Source organism: Sphaeramia orbicularis, chromosome 21, assembly GCF_902148855.1.
Source record: "Sphaeramia orbicularis chromosome 21, fSphaOr1.1, whole genome shotgun sequence".
Classification (NCBI taxonomy): Eukaryota; Metazoa; Chordata; class Actinopteri; order Kurtiformes; family Apogonidae; genus Sphaeramia; species Sphaeramia orbicularis.
Window position 1 is genome coordinate 19732832 of NC_043977.1, and position 14345 is coordinate 19747176.

At 39.3% G+C, this 14345-nt stretch overlaps 1 protein-coding gene across 6 annotated transcripts in view; it reads right to left on the minus strand.

Annotated features, from left to right (window-relative positions):
• LOC115412353 (disco-interacting protein 2 homolog A) overlaps nucleotides 1-14345 on the minus strand; it is an 89459-nt gene that overhangs the window by 26192 nt on the left and 48922 nt on the right. For 5 of the 6 annotated variants that reach the window (XR_003934337.1, XM_030124802.1, XM_030124803.1 and 2 more), the window contains exons 2-6: nucleotides 11923-11994; nucleotides 6186-6305; nucleotides 5975-6094; nucleotides 3376-3645; nucleotides 1601-1738 (exon numbers count right to left, since the gene is read on the minus strand). Coding sequence is in view for 5 of the 6 variants with exons in the window: in XM_030124802.1 (XP_029980662.1) it covers nucleotides 1601-1738; nucleotides 3376-3645; nucleotides 5975-6094; nucleotides 6186-6305; nucleotides 11923-11994 (720 nt within the window). In the remaining variant the exon portion in view is untranslated. The remainder of the gene's footprint in view (nucleotides 1-1600; nucleotides 1739-3375; nucleotides 3646-5974; nucleotides 6095-6185; nucleotides 6306-11922; nucleotides 11995-14345) is intronic. The other variant, XM_030124804.1, reaches the window with a different exon arrangement.

Genomic DNA, 14345 nt, shown 5'->3' on the forward strand with positions numbered 1-14345 from the left:
GCCACGAACACACGCAAACATAAAGGCAAACGCACACGCAGCAGAGTGCACACATAGCAGACTGAGTAGAGTTGGAGGAACAGTTATAAATACCATCCATTAAACAGAGGGATCCTCCACCTCTCCACTCACTGCCTGGAGGAGAGACACATCAGGATGTCAATGAACGCAATCCTGCCAACTCCGAGTGTGAGTGTGAGTTTGAGCGTGAGAGAAAGTTTTATTTAGAAATGTGCCTGACAATTGGTATTGTACTCCAACAATACAAAACAGGAACAAGGACAGGAAGTTTGCCTTTTATTAGTTATATCTTTAATTACTCTTCTGGGATTGAAACATATGGAAATCCACAAGGAGGAATAACAATAAAACTGCTAACACCTTTCCAAAAATAGTAGCCACTACTTTATATACCGCCAAGAAAATAGTCTGAGGAAGAGCATTGTGCTTGAAAAACATGCCACAAGTAAATAAAATCTTTCCGTGAGAGCTAGATTTGACGTGCAGAGCTATCTACTTTCTACTCTACTTGGTGGTTTTGACCCAACGTTCTATTGTGCACTAGGATGTACATGTCTTATTCATCATTTCCACCTAAATTAGGGCCCTGGCATTACTAAACAGTGACACCCATGACAACACATGCATTCTTAATGACAGAAGATGGATAACTGCTCATTAAAACACTAGACGTCAATTCAATCTTGGGCTGTCGTGATAATTAAATTGTGGTTGATGATTAACTGTCATACAAATAATTACATTGAAATATTTATTCATGTAGCTCATTTTGCCATTTACTGTTTAAGTGTTGCTTAACAACTACACAGATCAGAATTACAGAAATATGTCTGCTTGAATATATTAAGTCTACTATTGGTATTATTATATTCTGAGTATACAAAGAAGTTATTATTAATGACGTGTGCCGATAGATGTTAAACATTTCAACATGAAGTGGGTGCAACAACATTCATGCTCACTGAAAGAGCATCACGAAAATGTAAAGCTGATGTGAAAATAGTGATGAAGTATGACATTTTTGTTTCAACCAGCATGTGAACAGAGACAACTATTATACAGAGAATTAACTCCAATAATTGACTGAAATATTAACATGTTGACATTGCTTTTACAGTTCATCAACCTGACTGTAACACGTAGGGATTGATTGTGCTGAATTCCAACAGATACTGCATGACGAATGTTCTCTGATGCACTGAATATATACAAAGAAAAAAAATACCCATCACATTTTTCAGAATTGGATTACTGTACACCCCTACCTGGCAACACGTTCAGCTAATAATAATGTATGGGTATTAGTAGACGCTGTTGTTGATGCTGTACAACTACAACCAGCTCCACTGTGGCGTCTATTAGTGTCAGGTTAAGGTAGATAGAGAGTGGTTTGGATATTTTTCTGAAGGGGAGAAGAGGTACTGTGTTACCATGGCAACACATGAGGGTCAGTCAGGAGCTGCTGCCAGTCCGACGAGCAGACTAAGAAGAAGACAGAGGGACAGACAGCAGGGGGAGAAAGGGGAAGCGAGGTGACTGTTCCTCCCAGTGTGTGTGCGTTTGTGTGTACGAAACTCACCATCTGCGGTCTCCATGACGCTGGTTTGATGGTTGTAGCCACGGGAAACGCCTCGCACTGAGGCCACCTGGGGCCGCTCTGCATGCAGTGAGGACCGCTCCGACAGCCCCGTCACGTCGGGGGGCGCTGAGTGGTTATCTGTGATGGGCGGGGTGCCGGGGGTTAAAAGGTCAAACACCAACGCCTATTTTAGGTGATCCCCAACTAAATAAAAAACTACTTTATGTTTTGGCAGCTATCTGATAGTAAAAGCCATCTGTAAGTGTAGGCCCTGTGCCTGAAGAGCACATTTAATATTGATTTTATGTTTTATGTCTGTTTTAACTATCTACTGCATTAAAGAATGACTATTACATTAAGACAGTCTCCTTCTTTGGTGGACCTAACTCTGAAAAAATGTTTTACATTAGTATTACATTTTAGTGATATTACCAAATAAAATTTTGCTAGAGGGAAGTAAAATACATCTGGTATATATTAAGTTGTTGTTGTTTTTTTCTAGATAAACTAATTTGTCTACATTTTATTATACGATGTTAGTGATGTATGATTGTGTCATTATATTGGAAAGCAAAACTTAAAAGTAAATTTGTTAGATTTCATACATTAACATACCAGTATAAATACAAATAAATGCTATGAAAGCACTGAGTTCTTAGAACTACAGCTGTCAAAATATACTACAATAGTATAGCATCCAATTGTAACGTGTTTCCCAGATTTATCAGCTAAGCAGTTGACACAGTAGAGCATGTTAATGGTGTGTAACAAGTACACAACACAAATTCATTACACCATACAGACTTTGGTCATGCTTGTTTGCCAATTAAATGTTGAGTGACGGCCTCCTTGTCGTTGCCTATTGGTGCACTGAGTGGCAGATACAGAATCAGTTTGAGATACAGCGGAACAGGGTGATATGGGAGATTTATTTACAGCTCCATTCAGCACCAGTCACTGCCGCTACTTTATGACAGCAAACTTGAGGGGAGATGAGCTGGACAGGAGTGAGACAGCTCCATCCTAATAGGATATAGTTCTGCCGGCGACATATACAGACACACATACACGCAGACACACAAGCAAGGCACTGTCTCACTTTACCGCTGCGGAAAGACGGGTGGAGATAAATTCTCTGAATCTTATTAACTAGCTTCTGACACTGGCATGGAAACATGGAACAAGCAGCTTTCACAGCCAAGTTGCTTTAAGCTCATATATTCATGTGACTGAATGACAGTGAGATGGCAGACGGAGATGACTAATTAGAGAGATGTGAATTAAAACCCTGTCGCTTGGTCTCTTTGTCTTTCCTCATTACGTGTTCTGGAGGGAGATAAGGCCTCAGCAGGCGGATATGTGTAGGAAACCACTGCCTGTCTGCTACTGAGCAACAATCTGAGCAACAGAATAAAGGTTCAAATGTCAACTCTTATATGACAAAATATCTGTCTGACTAACCATAATAGAATGTAACAACCTTGTGCTGAAATGAGCGGATGTGAGACACAAAAAGAGCCTGTCAAGATGATCTGCTGCATGTCCTGATATGGCGGAATTAAAACTACATGGGTACTCCGGGGGATGTGGCTGGTAAAGGAATCGTAAATGTAAATGTCATTTCTATCAGAATTTTGAATATCTAAAACCGTTTTGCTCCGTATGAACATGTTAACTTCAACCATTCACTTTTGGGTTAACTAGATGTAAATAGGCACCTAAACAACTGGTGGTATTTGATTGATAGTGTGTCAGACCGCATGTGTGTCACTGACCTAGCTGGGTGTGTGCCATAAGGTCGGCCAGTGCAGTAGCTGTGGCGTTGGCGTTGAGGGCTGCATGGGCAGTGGTGTTGGTGGTGGTGACGGATCTCCCTCCAGGGTGGGATGAGGTGGATGACGCGGAGGATGAGGTGGACGAGCCCTGGATGACACGGTTAAACCAGTGCTCAACGGCCGGATGGCCATGGCCCTGGTAGGGCGTGGAGGTTGCCAGGCGTCCTTGACGGCGCAGCGAGCCCTCGTCTTCTGACGCTGAGGAGGTGTCTGCGTTTGACAGGTTAAGACAGGGCAGCGTCATAAAAGTGAACAAGAACATGGGTCCACAGAAACAAAACAATGGAAGACTTCTGCGGGATCTAAAGGATGTACCGAGGATAAATTGTTTGGCTTATACATACTGAATAGAGTACATATAAGACAGTGAGATGACAAAATGATTATAATGGAGATGGAAGCTTAGAAATCGGTGGGATGCTTGTGTTCTCTATACTATAAATATATTTCAACATAAATAAGGGTAAAAGACAAGTCCAATGCCATTGCACTTATTGTAAATAATCTAGACCCAACACAGTGTGGCATACTTTCACAAAAGACAAAACCAAAATAGTGAGCACAATTTAGGCTCTATAGGAAAGTAACTAAAAATCCACAGAATACAACACATAAAGGGAAAGTTCTAGATTTAGAATTTATATATTCTTTATGTATTCTATATGTAAAATTCATTGTGTTAAGAATGCACCACAGGGGAACTTTAAAGTGGGATAATTTATTATTCTGTTTCTGCATGTTAAATGACAACAGCTTTTAAATCTTCAAGTACAGGCAATAAAATAAGGTACATATTTACACTTTACATATGAACTACAAATAAATAAATTTATCATCTTTAATGCCATACTCAAATGTTGCCAATGAGAGCAGTTGGTCTGAGCAAAAATAGCTCAAACGGGCACAACTTCAAAGTGAGGTGAGAATCATTCACAATGAACACATTCCACTTCATCTGCCAAAAATGTCTGGTCTTCCAACAGAACCACTGAAGTCACGGAAGAGCAGGCAGGCCCGTCTAAAATTTGCATTCTGTGGAGACGAGTCAGTGACAGGGCATTTGAGGAAATGAAACATACAAGTTATGAAAAACAATTCAATTCACCACAAAGGTCGCTCTAGGCCCTGGTATCAGGCGTTAATGAAGTAAACAATGGGGCCTGTTCTGGAGCTTTACAGAAAAGGAGAAAAACTCATTCAGCACATGTCTCTGAAGAATATAATAAAGTCTCAGAGCTACACAAAGTAGAAAAACTACCCCAGGCCTACTGAGATGAGAATTAATACTACAAGCGTGTATAGTTGAATCAGCACATGTCTGATGGATGTTGTGTATGTGATAGTTCATCAGCTGAATGGCTATTAAAATCACTTTTACCCACCTCGAGCTTTCTCACGGCCTTGCAGAGGCTGTCAGAGGGAGGCTGGAGGAGGCTTGATTATAACAAGCTAAAATTTAACAACTCTACAACCAGCTCACTCATGGGAATTATCTCATATTTATGATTCTGTTTGTTATTCTAACTCTCTCCACTCTATCTCAGTAACCTCGACACAGTTACACAGGGGGAAGAGAGGGTCAGGGGAGAAATTAAAAGTAGAAATAGAGAAAGATGGAAAGAATAACCAAAAATAAAAATTTCTGTTACAAAAACAAAGTTGCAAAAGTACAGATATGATCGAGGAGGACAAGCAGAAACAGGGGATTAGTAGGTAGCGAGGGATATAAAGAATAGGAAAACTAAAAAGGGACAGCAATAAATAAATGTTTACCAATTCAAATACTGCTACTATTGCCATGTCTATCTTATATTAGGGATTACAGTATCTTGTATGTTCACAAATGATCCTGTGGGTCTGTAAACCATGCCTACAAAGCTTCCTTGTGTAGCTTGTACTAGATCGCTGAAAATGACTTAAAACAACCATGAAGACACCCTCCTCTCCTCTCGTTCAAACCCCAGTGTCTGAGCTCTTAATCCGGTTACTTGCCCCACCGCTGTGTCCTTCCTCTTTACCCAAGACATGAAGCTTAAAGACCCCCCACCAATTAACTCTTACACCAACGAAAAAGCCACTGCACTTTCATTGAGACTGGAAACTGTGCTGTCATCAAATCTTGCACAGCTATTGATCTAACTGATATAAAGATGAAATACTTTAATATGAACACATTTCAGTACACTTGGCAACAAACACAAAGATACTCTGGGGCCTCGAATTCTCTACTAACATAAGCCACAGAACAGAGTACACAAATCAGAACAAATTGTTATAAAAGCAGGCAAAAGGTCAACATCTTGAGACTATGTTAAAAATCTGATTATGCATCCATTACGCAACTCATGTGGGATGATGGCCTGAGAGCTCAACGGTGAGAACAGACTCCTTTATAGTCACAAAGAATGGCCACATTCATAAAGTGCACATTTCTTTCCAGTAGCAAATGCTTGGCAGCATCTTGAATCACTGGACACAACATTGTGTCAGCATCCAGCACTAATATTCACAGGAGCATTACCGTGGACAGAGGACTCACCTGGTGGGGTGCACGCCTCAACAGAGGACTGAACTAACACAGATCGTCTCTTGGAGGGCATGGGCATCTTCCTCTCTTTGTACTTTGCCAAAGCTGCTTGGACGGCTTCTGTGTGCAAATCTACGGGAACACATCAACACAGTGTTAGCTACAGCCTAAAAAAAGAGAATGATGCATTTCAAATCCTTAGGCAGCATGGGCACGTGGTTACCGGATCTGAAGCGTTCATCCCGGGTGTTGGCGGCCCGAGACTTGTTGTGTTTGGTACCTGGGAGTACAACTTGGGAGGAGGCCTGAATCCTGTTGTCAATTTGTAATGAAGGATCTACACCTGCAGACACAACACAATCAAACGTTAGTTATATAATGTGGCCTGGACACAGAGCAACAATTCGGAATAATTGCTCAACCCGATCAAGTATCCACAAGCTTTACGTTAATCCTTACTTAGACTGCTTTCTTCTAATAAAGTAGCTTGGAGTTGAGAAAGTATTCACTTTAATTAATCCAGCCTCTTTTGCAGCTTTCCGACTGCCTTCCAGCTTTCCAAGGGAAGCAAATGCAAATTACACAGACATAACAGAAAGGAGGCGATTAAACACCATGAATGTCAAAAAGACAACATCTTTCTAACTAGAGCATCCCAAAATTATCAAACTCTCAAACTCGCTATGTTCAGCATGATGCAGGCGATGATTCATCCTTTAGCTTATGCAATTCTCATTTCAGCTTCATTAAGTAGCTAGTGGCTGGCATCTGAGGGAAAACCCAGGACTAATGCCTGGAGGAAGGTCAGAGTTCTAACTCCATTAGTAGTTTTGCAACAATTGGCTTCACTTCCTCTTGCGTTGCTCTCAACTTGATGTATCTGAAATTTGAATGGAGGCTAAGAGAATGAGAGATACTCAAGGAATCACTTTAACCAGACATAACATGAATGCAATTTTATACTACATCATAAGTTTAATTCAGATTAACCTAACGACTCATTATTAATTGACAGCCGCCCACATTATGTTATGTAAAGTTCTGCATGTAATGTGCACATAAATAATGCAGTATGAACAAATCAGCTGAAGAAAAAGATCATGCATCACAAGCTTGTATTTCAATGTTATAGGTTATTTGAAGCAAAGTGAAAAAAACAGCATTAAACTATATGTCCTATAATTCAGAAATACATCCAAAATCTTTAGAAAGTTTACATTTCTGAGAACATGACAGCTATAGGATGCCTCTGTGATCCTGTAGTTTGGTCTCAATAAATAATAAATAAAAATACATTTTCCCACTGCTTCCTACTAATTTCACTTCAGCAAACAACTGCGTTATAAATAATACATGACACTTTTGTGATTGAAGTACTAAAGCTCCTGTAGAGAAGACAGTGTGAGTCTCCAATCTCTACTTTACCATTAACTTACTCCTTTAGGTAGAACATGGAGGCAAAGTAAAACACAGTGTTTAAATTGTCTAACTTGCTGACCGTGCATATGCTGATGAGGTGCTTCTCAGATTCCTAACATTGAACAATGTGAAACAGTGCAGTGGAGAGGATGAAAGGGTTTTAAATTCAACATGCCAGCTCCCTGTATTTTAAGACCACAAAGATTACCCAGTTTCTGATTAACTCTGTGTTGCAGTGATGTTACAACATGTAGGACCTGATGGTTTATGATGGTTCAGTCTACATATTTCAACTCAACACCAGGAATTCATTACTGATATCCCAACAGTAAAGTAATTCCTATAGTTAAATTTAAGTGGTCTCATATAATGGAGGACCACTGTTGGATTGAGAGATACTTTACCTCGTTAAGTTAAAACAAAGGCTGAAAGTTTCACATCATTTTAGATCAATAAGAACGATGACAAATGTCAAATCACTTTTTCTTTCTGGATCAAAAGCTGATTTTTGGACCTGGGTTAAAGTTAAAGGATACTGTTTTTGAACTACTCTTTATGGTCAGGATGTGAGTAAAACTTGCCAAGAAGCAGAGGAAACTTTGAGGTAAACAATTCAAAACAACTACACTTATAAAGCCTTTTTTCAATATCCAAACTACAATTCACTTAAAGGTTTTTACATATTTTACTTGACAGTGTCAGAAATATAAACCCAAAAAGTAAAATAAACAACGATAACTTTCAGAGTCTAAAATTATATTGTGATTGTATTATTATTGTTTTATCGTCCATTCCTGGTTAAAATAAAATATAATGTTGGTTGAGATAAAGTGTGACCTAAATGTCATCCCTGAGAAACACTGCTCACATTAGAACTGACCAACCAAACACACTCCTCAGTGCTCCCTGGGTCAAAAACCTCCTGACCCTGTATCTGGGGACAGACACTGTGGATGCACATCACTGCAACTGTCATTTCATGGGCATGAACAGGCAGCAATAGCATAATGTGGATCAGTCCAAACACATTTGTGTTTTTACCATTTATAGAGCCACTGCTGTGCACAATCACCAAACATTCTTGGTGCACATATAAATTATCCATTAAAACAGCTTATTCCACTGTTAAGCTAATTATTTTATTTTAGTATGACATAAAGATGACAAATCCAGAAATGTGTACCAGAACAGATAGCGCAACCCAAAAACATCTACTGTCAGGACGTAGGACTCTATGGTTTCTCTGATATGGGAGCTTCTATGAAACTGGGTTCATTTTGGTATCTGGCACTTTGCCAGCTTTTTAGATAATAATTTAAGAGAAATTTAGATATATTTCCCCCCAGGATGGACCTAATGATGACCTCAGATGAATGCAAAAAAAATTTTACTCTAGCTCTGAGCCATCCCCAAATTAATGAATTTTTAATAAAACATTGGGGCCAAAAATAGGACCAAAATTGGGACATGAAAAACTACCTAGGTGTCAGTGCATTTGATCTTGAAAACATCGCTTGAAATGGTCTTATACATCACTATAAATAAAGACACTGTGTTAAATTTGAGGATCCTAGTGTTTCTTCTAATCCTGACATGCAGATTTTTCATGAATCAGCTGTCTCATTCCAGGTTTCGTGTGAAACGCATCCTGTCCACTGGCGTTACATGCTGAACCTGCCCATTTAAACACAAATAAACCGTGAGTGATTTTGCAACAGAGGCCACTTTTGTGAAACACTCTGCCTTGCATAATTAGTTTGATTCCCAATATGTACCTGTGAGAGAATAAATTGATATTCAAAAAAATAGTAGCACGTAATTTTTGTGTCCTTTTTACTGTGTTAGATGCAGATTTTTGTATAAAAATAATATTAAAATGTCTTTTAATCTGAAAAATAGTTTCTCCTTTATCTCAGTAAATTTTCGGTTTTAAAATAGACCCAAAGTGCTTTCAAACTTGCTTCATAACATTAGTCTACATCTTGTTTAAATTTTTAGCCCCTCTGTCCTGTTTTTAGGGACCAGTTTCACAGAAGCACCCATACTGCAATCTCCCACTAAACCTCAAGAGTGTCTGCCTTCACAAGTGGGCACGTTGAAAAAAATTTTTTAGGCACACAGTCTTACCAGCCCACATTAAGCCAACTACTGTAGATCCAACACCTAGCTGGCTGACCAGTCAGACGGCCATAAGCCCGCTCAGCTTTTTAGCTGCAGCTTAGGGGGGGATCAGTGAGCTCCACACAGTCAGCAACTCTCAGACATCAGCAGCAGCAGCGGCACATGCAGCAATGCTGAACAACATTTATAGACACTTCTAGTGAATTTATTTGATAATACATGCATTTACTTATTACACAACATTACATATATTCAATGTGGACTGAGGACATTTAAGGACACACAATGCATCAGAGTCTGCCTCACATACCAGCCTCCCCTGAGCAGGGACGGACACATCACTGTATATTGGTCCCCTATATCACTCCGACAACTCCTTCACTGCACAGCCTTTCCGTCCCAGAGGATACAGGTCTATAAAACAAGCCAGGACACCAGACCCGGTTGCTGGGCAGAGCACACTTTAGAGACAGTGCAGGCTGAGCCAATCAGAGGCATGCTCCAGCACAGCGAATGTTGTTATTGGTTCAGAGAATGCCCTGATGAATTTTTAGTACCTGTCTGAAAGCCAGCACGTGTTTTGTATCATTTCATAGAGAGCAAGTAAGCTTGCTAATGATTTGCATTAAGTCCACAGTTGCATATTTGAATCATAGCACAAAAAACTAATGACAAGGATCATGATTTCTTGTGCTTAATATTATGTAACTAGTAACAAATACAGTTTAAGAACCTATGTCACTGCAACAGCATTCAAGGTCAAAACATCAAATCTATAGAGATTAAAAAGACCTGTTGGTTAAGAAAGGACAGAGCACACTGTATACTTAATTTATCACCGAATACACATTTACTATTTCTCCACAGGACTTCATTTGTTGTTGACATACCCACATTCATGTGCCATAAACATGACCAACATGATTTAAGCACAGCATTTTGCTTACTGATAATACAGCTGCCACACATTAAAAAGAAAAGAAAGCTCTTAACCCTCAAAGCTTACAGTAAAGTTCATACACCAGAAAATAAAACGACTTTGTATCTACATCATTACAACTGTACAACCTATAAAAACAGCGAAATGTAAAGTGGTTAAACAGCTTATGGAATTCTTTATGGACCTCAAAGCCTAAAGTTTGTTGTTGTTCTATTTCTGTTCTGCAGCTGTTTAATCCATACTGATATGTCCTGCTGGATGCATCTGTCAGTAAGTTAAAAAACATCCATTCATCCCAATAGAAGCATGTGTCGCATCTGAAGAATCTCACCCACTGCTGATACACCCAGAGCTGTGTATATATCACATCCCTGACTAAATTAATCTGACAATGAAAGAAAACAATTAATGTCATGAAATGAAAAGTCATAAATTCATAATAACAAATGAGAAGGGAGAGAGAGTCAGAGAGAGATGGAAGGAGAACAAAAGAGAAAAAAAGAAAATGATCAACCCGAGCTAAATAACAGGCCTAACTCTAGCGGAAAGCTTCAAGCAAGAAGCCCATACCAGACTCAAGTTTCCACTGAGGCTTCATGATCTGAGAGAACGCCAAACCAAAGACTGCTATGGACCCTGGTCAGAGAGCGAAGCAGCATGAAGCCTGCAGACAGCGGCTCCTGTCTGGGATTTACCACAAACCAGTTTAACCTTACAGTCTCCCCAAAGCAATTGTGACTAACAGCACAACTGGGGCTTCAAAAATGACAGATAGCGAATATTAATGCACACAACTATAGACTATAAGATGACATGACTTACAGAAAAAACGTGTAGCGGGACAAGTTCACGCCTTCCTGTTTTTAAACACCTGCTGACTCACACAGGATGGCAAACACAAAATAATACACACTGGCAAAGAAGAATACAACTTAACTCACAACAGTATTCTGTAACCAAGGAACATATACACACAAAAATCAGACACATCATTTTTTATTGTCCTTTTAATTCTAATTTCTTCAAAAATGTATCATCCCTATAATGTTTTCCTCCCTTACATAGTTCACATCGAATTTCACATGACTTACATTGATATACAGTGCATCTGACACAAGGTTTCAGCATTATTAAGAGTCCAGGCCCACAGTTCAAGTCCAAACCAGAGGAGTCAAGGACACTAACAGGGAAAGAGCTAACCTTGTTATTACTTATATGTGTCACTGTGTGTCACAGTCCTCCCTGACACCTTTATGACTATGCGCTGGCTGGCGTCCTGTCTTTTCTTTTTACTTTTCCCTCCAAGAAGCTATATGAATTCAGTGGGTTTCAAAATAAAAATGTGCTGTAAGGAAACTGTCATGATTAACATTAAATTCAGCACTTTCTCAATCTGCTCTTGGAAGGACAGCATGCTAACAGCCATCACTGCTAAAAGTTGCTCTGAACTGTAGGTTTTCTGCAGGCCCACGTGTCTTACCTTGGATCTGTGGGATGTACGGTGCCAACAGCTTGCCTCTTTTCTTCTCATAGCCCTTCTGAGTGATGTCCCCTGTACAGACAGAGACAGAAGAATACAGAGGAACAGACAGACAGAGAAAAGGAGGGGGGAAGAGAGAGATGAGTCATTAGCTCAGCGGTGCCTTGGTTTGTGTGTGTGTTCCATGCACACAAGTGCCTCGGGATCACACTGCCAGACTGGTTACACTGGCACCACGAGGCACCAGAGGAGAGTTGGGGTGGCAGATAACCAGCTCTCACCTGGTGCATATCTCACAGGAAGTGACATTGCATTTGTTAGACTGTAAAAACACATTGTACATAAATAGTAGAGAGGAAATGTTTTTTTTTTTTTTCTGTATAGTACTGTGCAAAGGTTTTAGGCCATAATTAGCTTTTAGGTTGTTGTAGCAAAGTTATAATGACCACAGATATTAATTTTGTCAGTCTCTGTATTAAGATACTACCAGGATGTACAGGAAATACTAACAGCACTAAAAACAAAGGTTTAGGGAAAAATAGCCTCTATAAACCGAAGCCGTAGTATTTATAGGGTGAGCTCCCTTTGCACTTAAGATGTCTTTGACCCTTTTGTTCAGAAAATATGAGATTTATAGCATGAATTTTCTGTTTTATACCAGGTTTCATTCAACACATGTCAAATGTTTCAATCTGTTTATGCTGCTTTTTGTCAGGGGGTCAGAGGACACAATAAATATGCATATTTCCTGTATTTCCTTGTTGTTTCTGAAGAAAAAAGAATGAGAAATACATGTATGCACTGCAAAACCCTGCAAAAAAAACAAAGCTAAAGGTGGCCTAGGAATTTTTGCAAAGTACTGAATAAAAGAATGATAAGATGTCGTGAAAAGGGACATTTTACACATTGTTTGTCTGGTAGGCCTGGAACATTTTTAATGGAATTAAAATTTTAAAATGACCATACCACCTGAACATAAAGTAACTGCATGTGTTGTCATCATAATTATCATAGTACGGATCGGGTACTTTACAATTTTGCAGTCTAATTGTAAGTGTTCATTGTTACTCCCATTTTGCTCGAGGAACCGCAGAGCATCAAGTTTAATAACCCAGAAATACAGTACGCTGCACTTTATTTCAAGCTAAACTGACTAAGCAAGTCCTATTGCTCCCTGACTTTATGAAGAACGGAACACCACATCCTAAAACCTCATTAAAAGTGATCACTACTGAATGGCATTATGAAAATTCCAATAATGTCCATGTGGGATCTGGGAGAAGACGGAAAAGTAGGTCACAGTTTGGACTGCTTTGGCTGCTTATGGTGACTGTGTTTCTGCATATCAAACCCTGCTGTGTGTGGGTCAAGCTGAGGTGTATGGGAAGGAGCATCTTTTTGTTGCAGACAAAAGACGCATTAATTCATCCACTTCTTTCACCTTCATCATTCAAAGCATGAGTATATACATAATAACTATGCTCCTACATATGACCTCTAATAAGCCCTGCTACAAAAATAACTTAAAAACAAGACCCTGGTGGAAAATATGCCCATCAAACACACATGCTGCAAAGAGTGTCAGTGTCAAAGAGCCACTTGAAGTGACATATTCATTGTTTTGGCAGGAAGCTGGAAATGCACACAAAAGTCAACACAGCATATAAGTGGTCGGATTTTCCACTGGGTGTTAACAACTGAGACTTATGAATATGAATCACACTGAGTCCTTTATGTTAATCTCTATAGGCTCTCAGTGGGGGTCATTTGGATAGGGGTCAAGTGGAATCATAATGGAGTTCAACACAGCTATCAAACTGACTAAATTCCTCACAGTGTGATTCCATTTCTTCATCCAAATTTTGTTCTCTCTCTCTTGCTCTCTATTTCTATCTATGCATTTACTCTTTAGTGCAGGGGTGTCAAATTTACTTTAGTTCAGGGGCCACATACTGCCCAATTTGCCTAAACCAGGCTAGACCAGTAAAATAATAGAATAATAACTCTTTAATAATGCCAACTCCAAATTTTTGTCTTTGGTTTAGCAAAAATATATAATTAAATGAGGAAAATGTTTACATTTACAAACTATCCTTTCACAAAAAATTTGAATAATCTTTAACAACCATGAACATCCTGAGATGCAATTTTAACAATATTATACCGAAAGTTATCATTTATCAGCATTGCAGATCTCAGTGGATCTACAAAGGCATAAAGCATTTAGTAACAGGCAAAATACTGTTAAACTTTGGAGTTTGGAGTTATCATTATCTATAGGGTATTATGCTGTTAATATTACTGGTCTAACCAACTTAAGATCAAATTGGGCCGTGTGTGGCTTCTTAACTAAAATGACACCCTTGACTGCTAACGTCTTCAGCTAAAGTATGCTGATGTATGTTTGATGCCCCTGCTTTAGT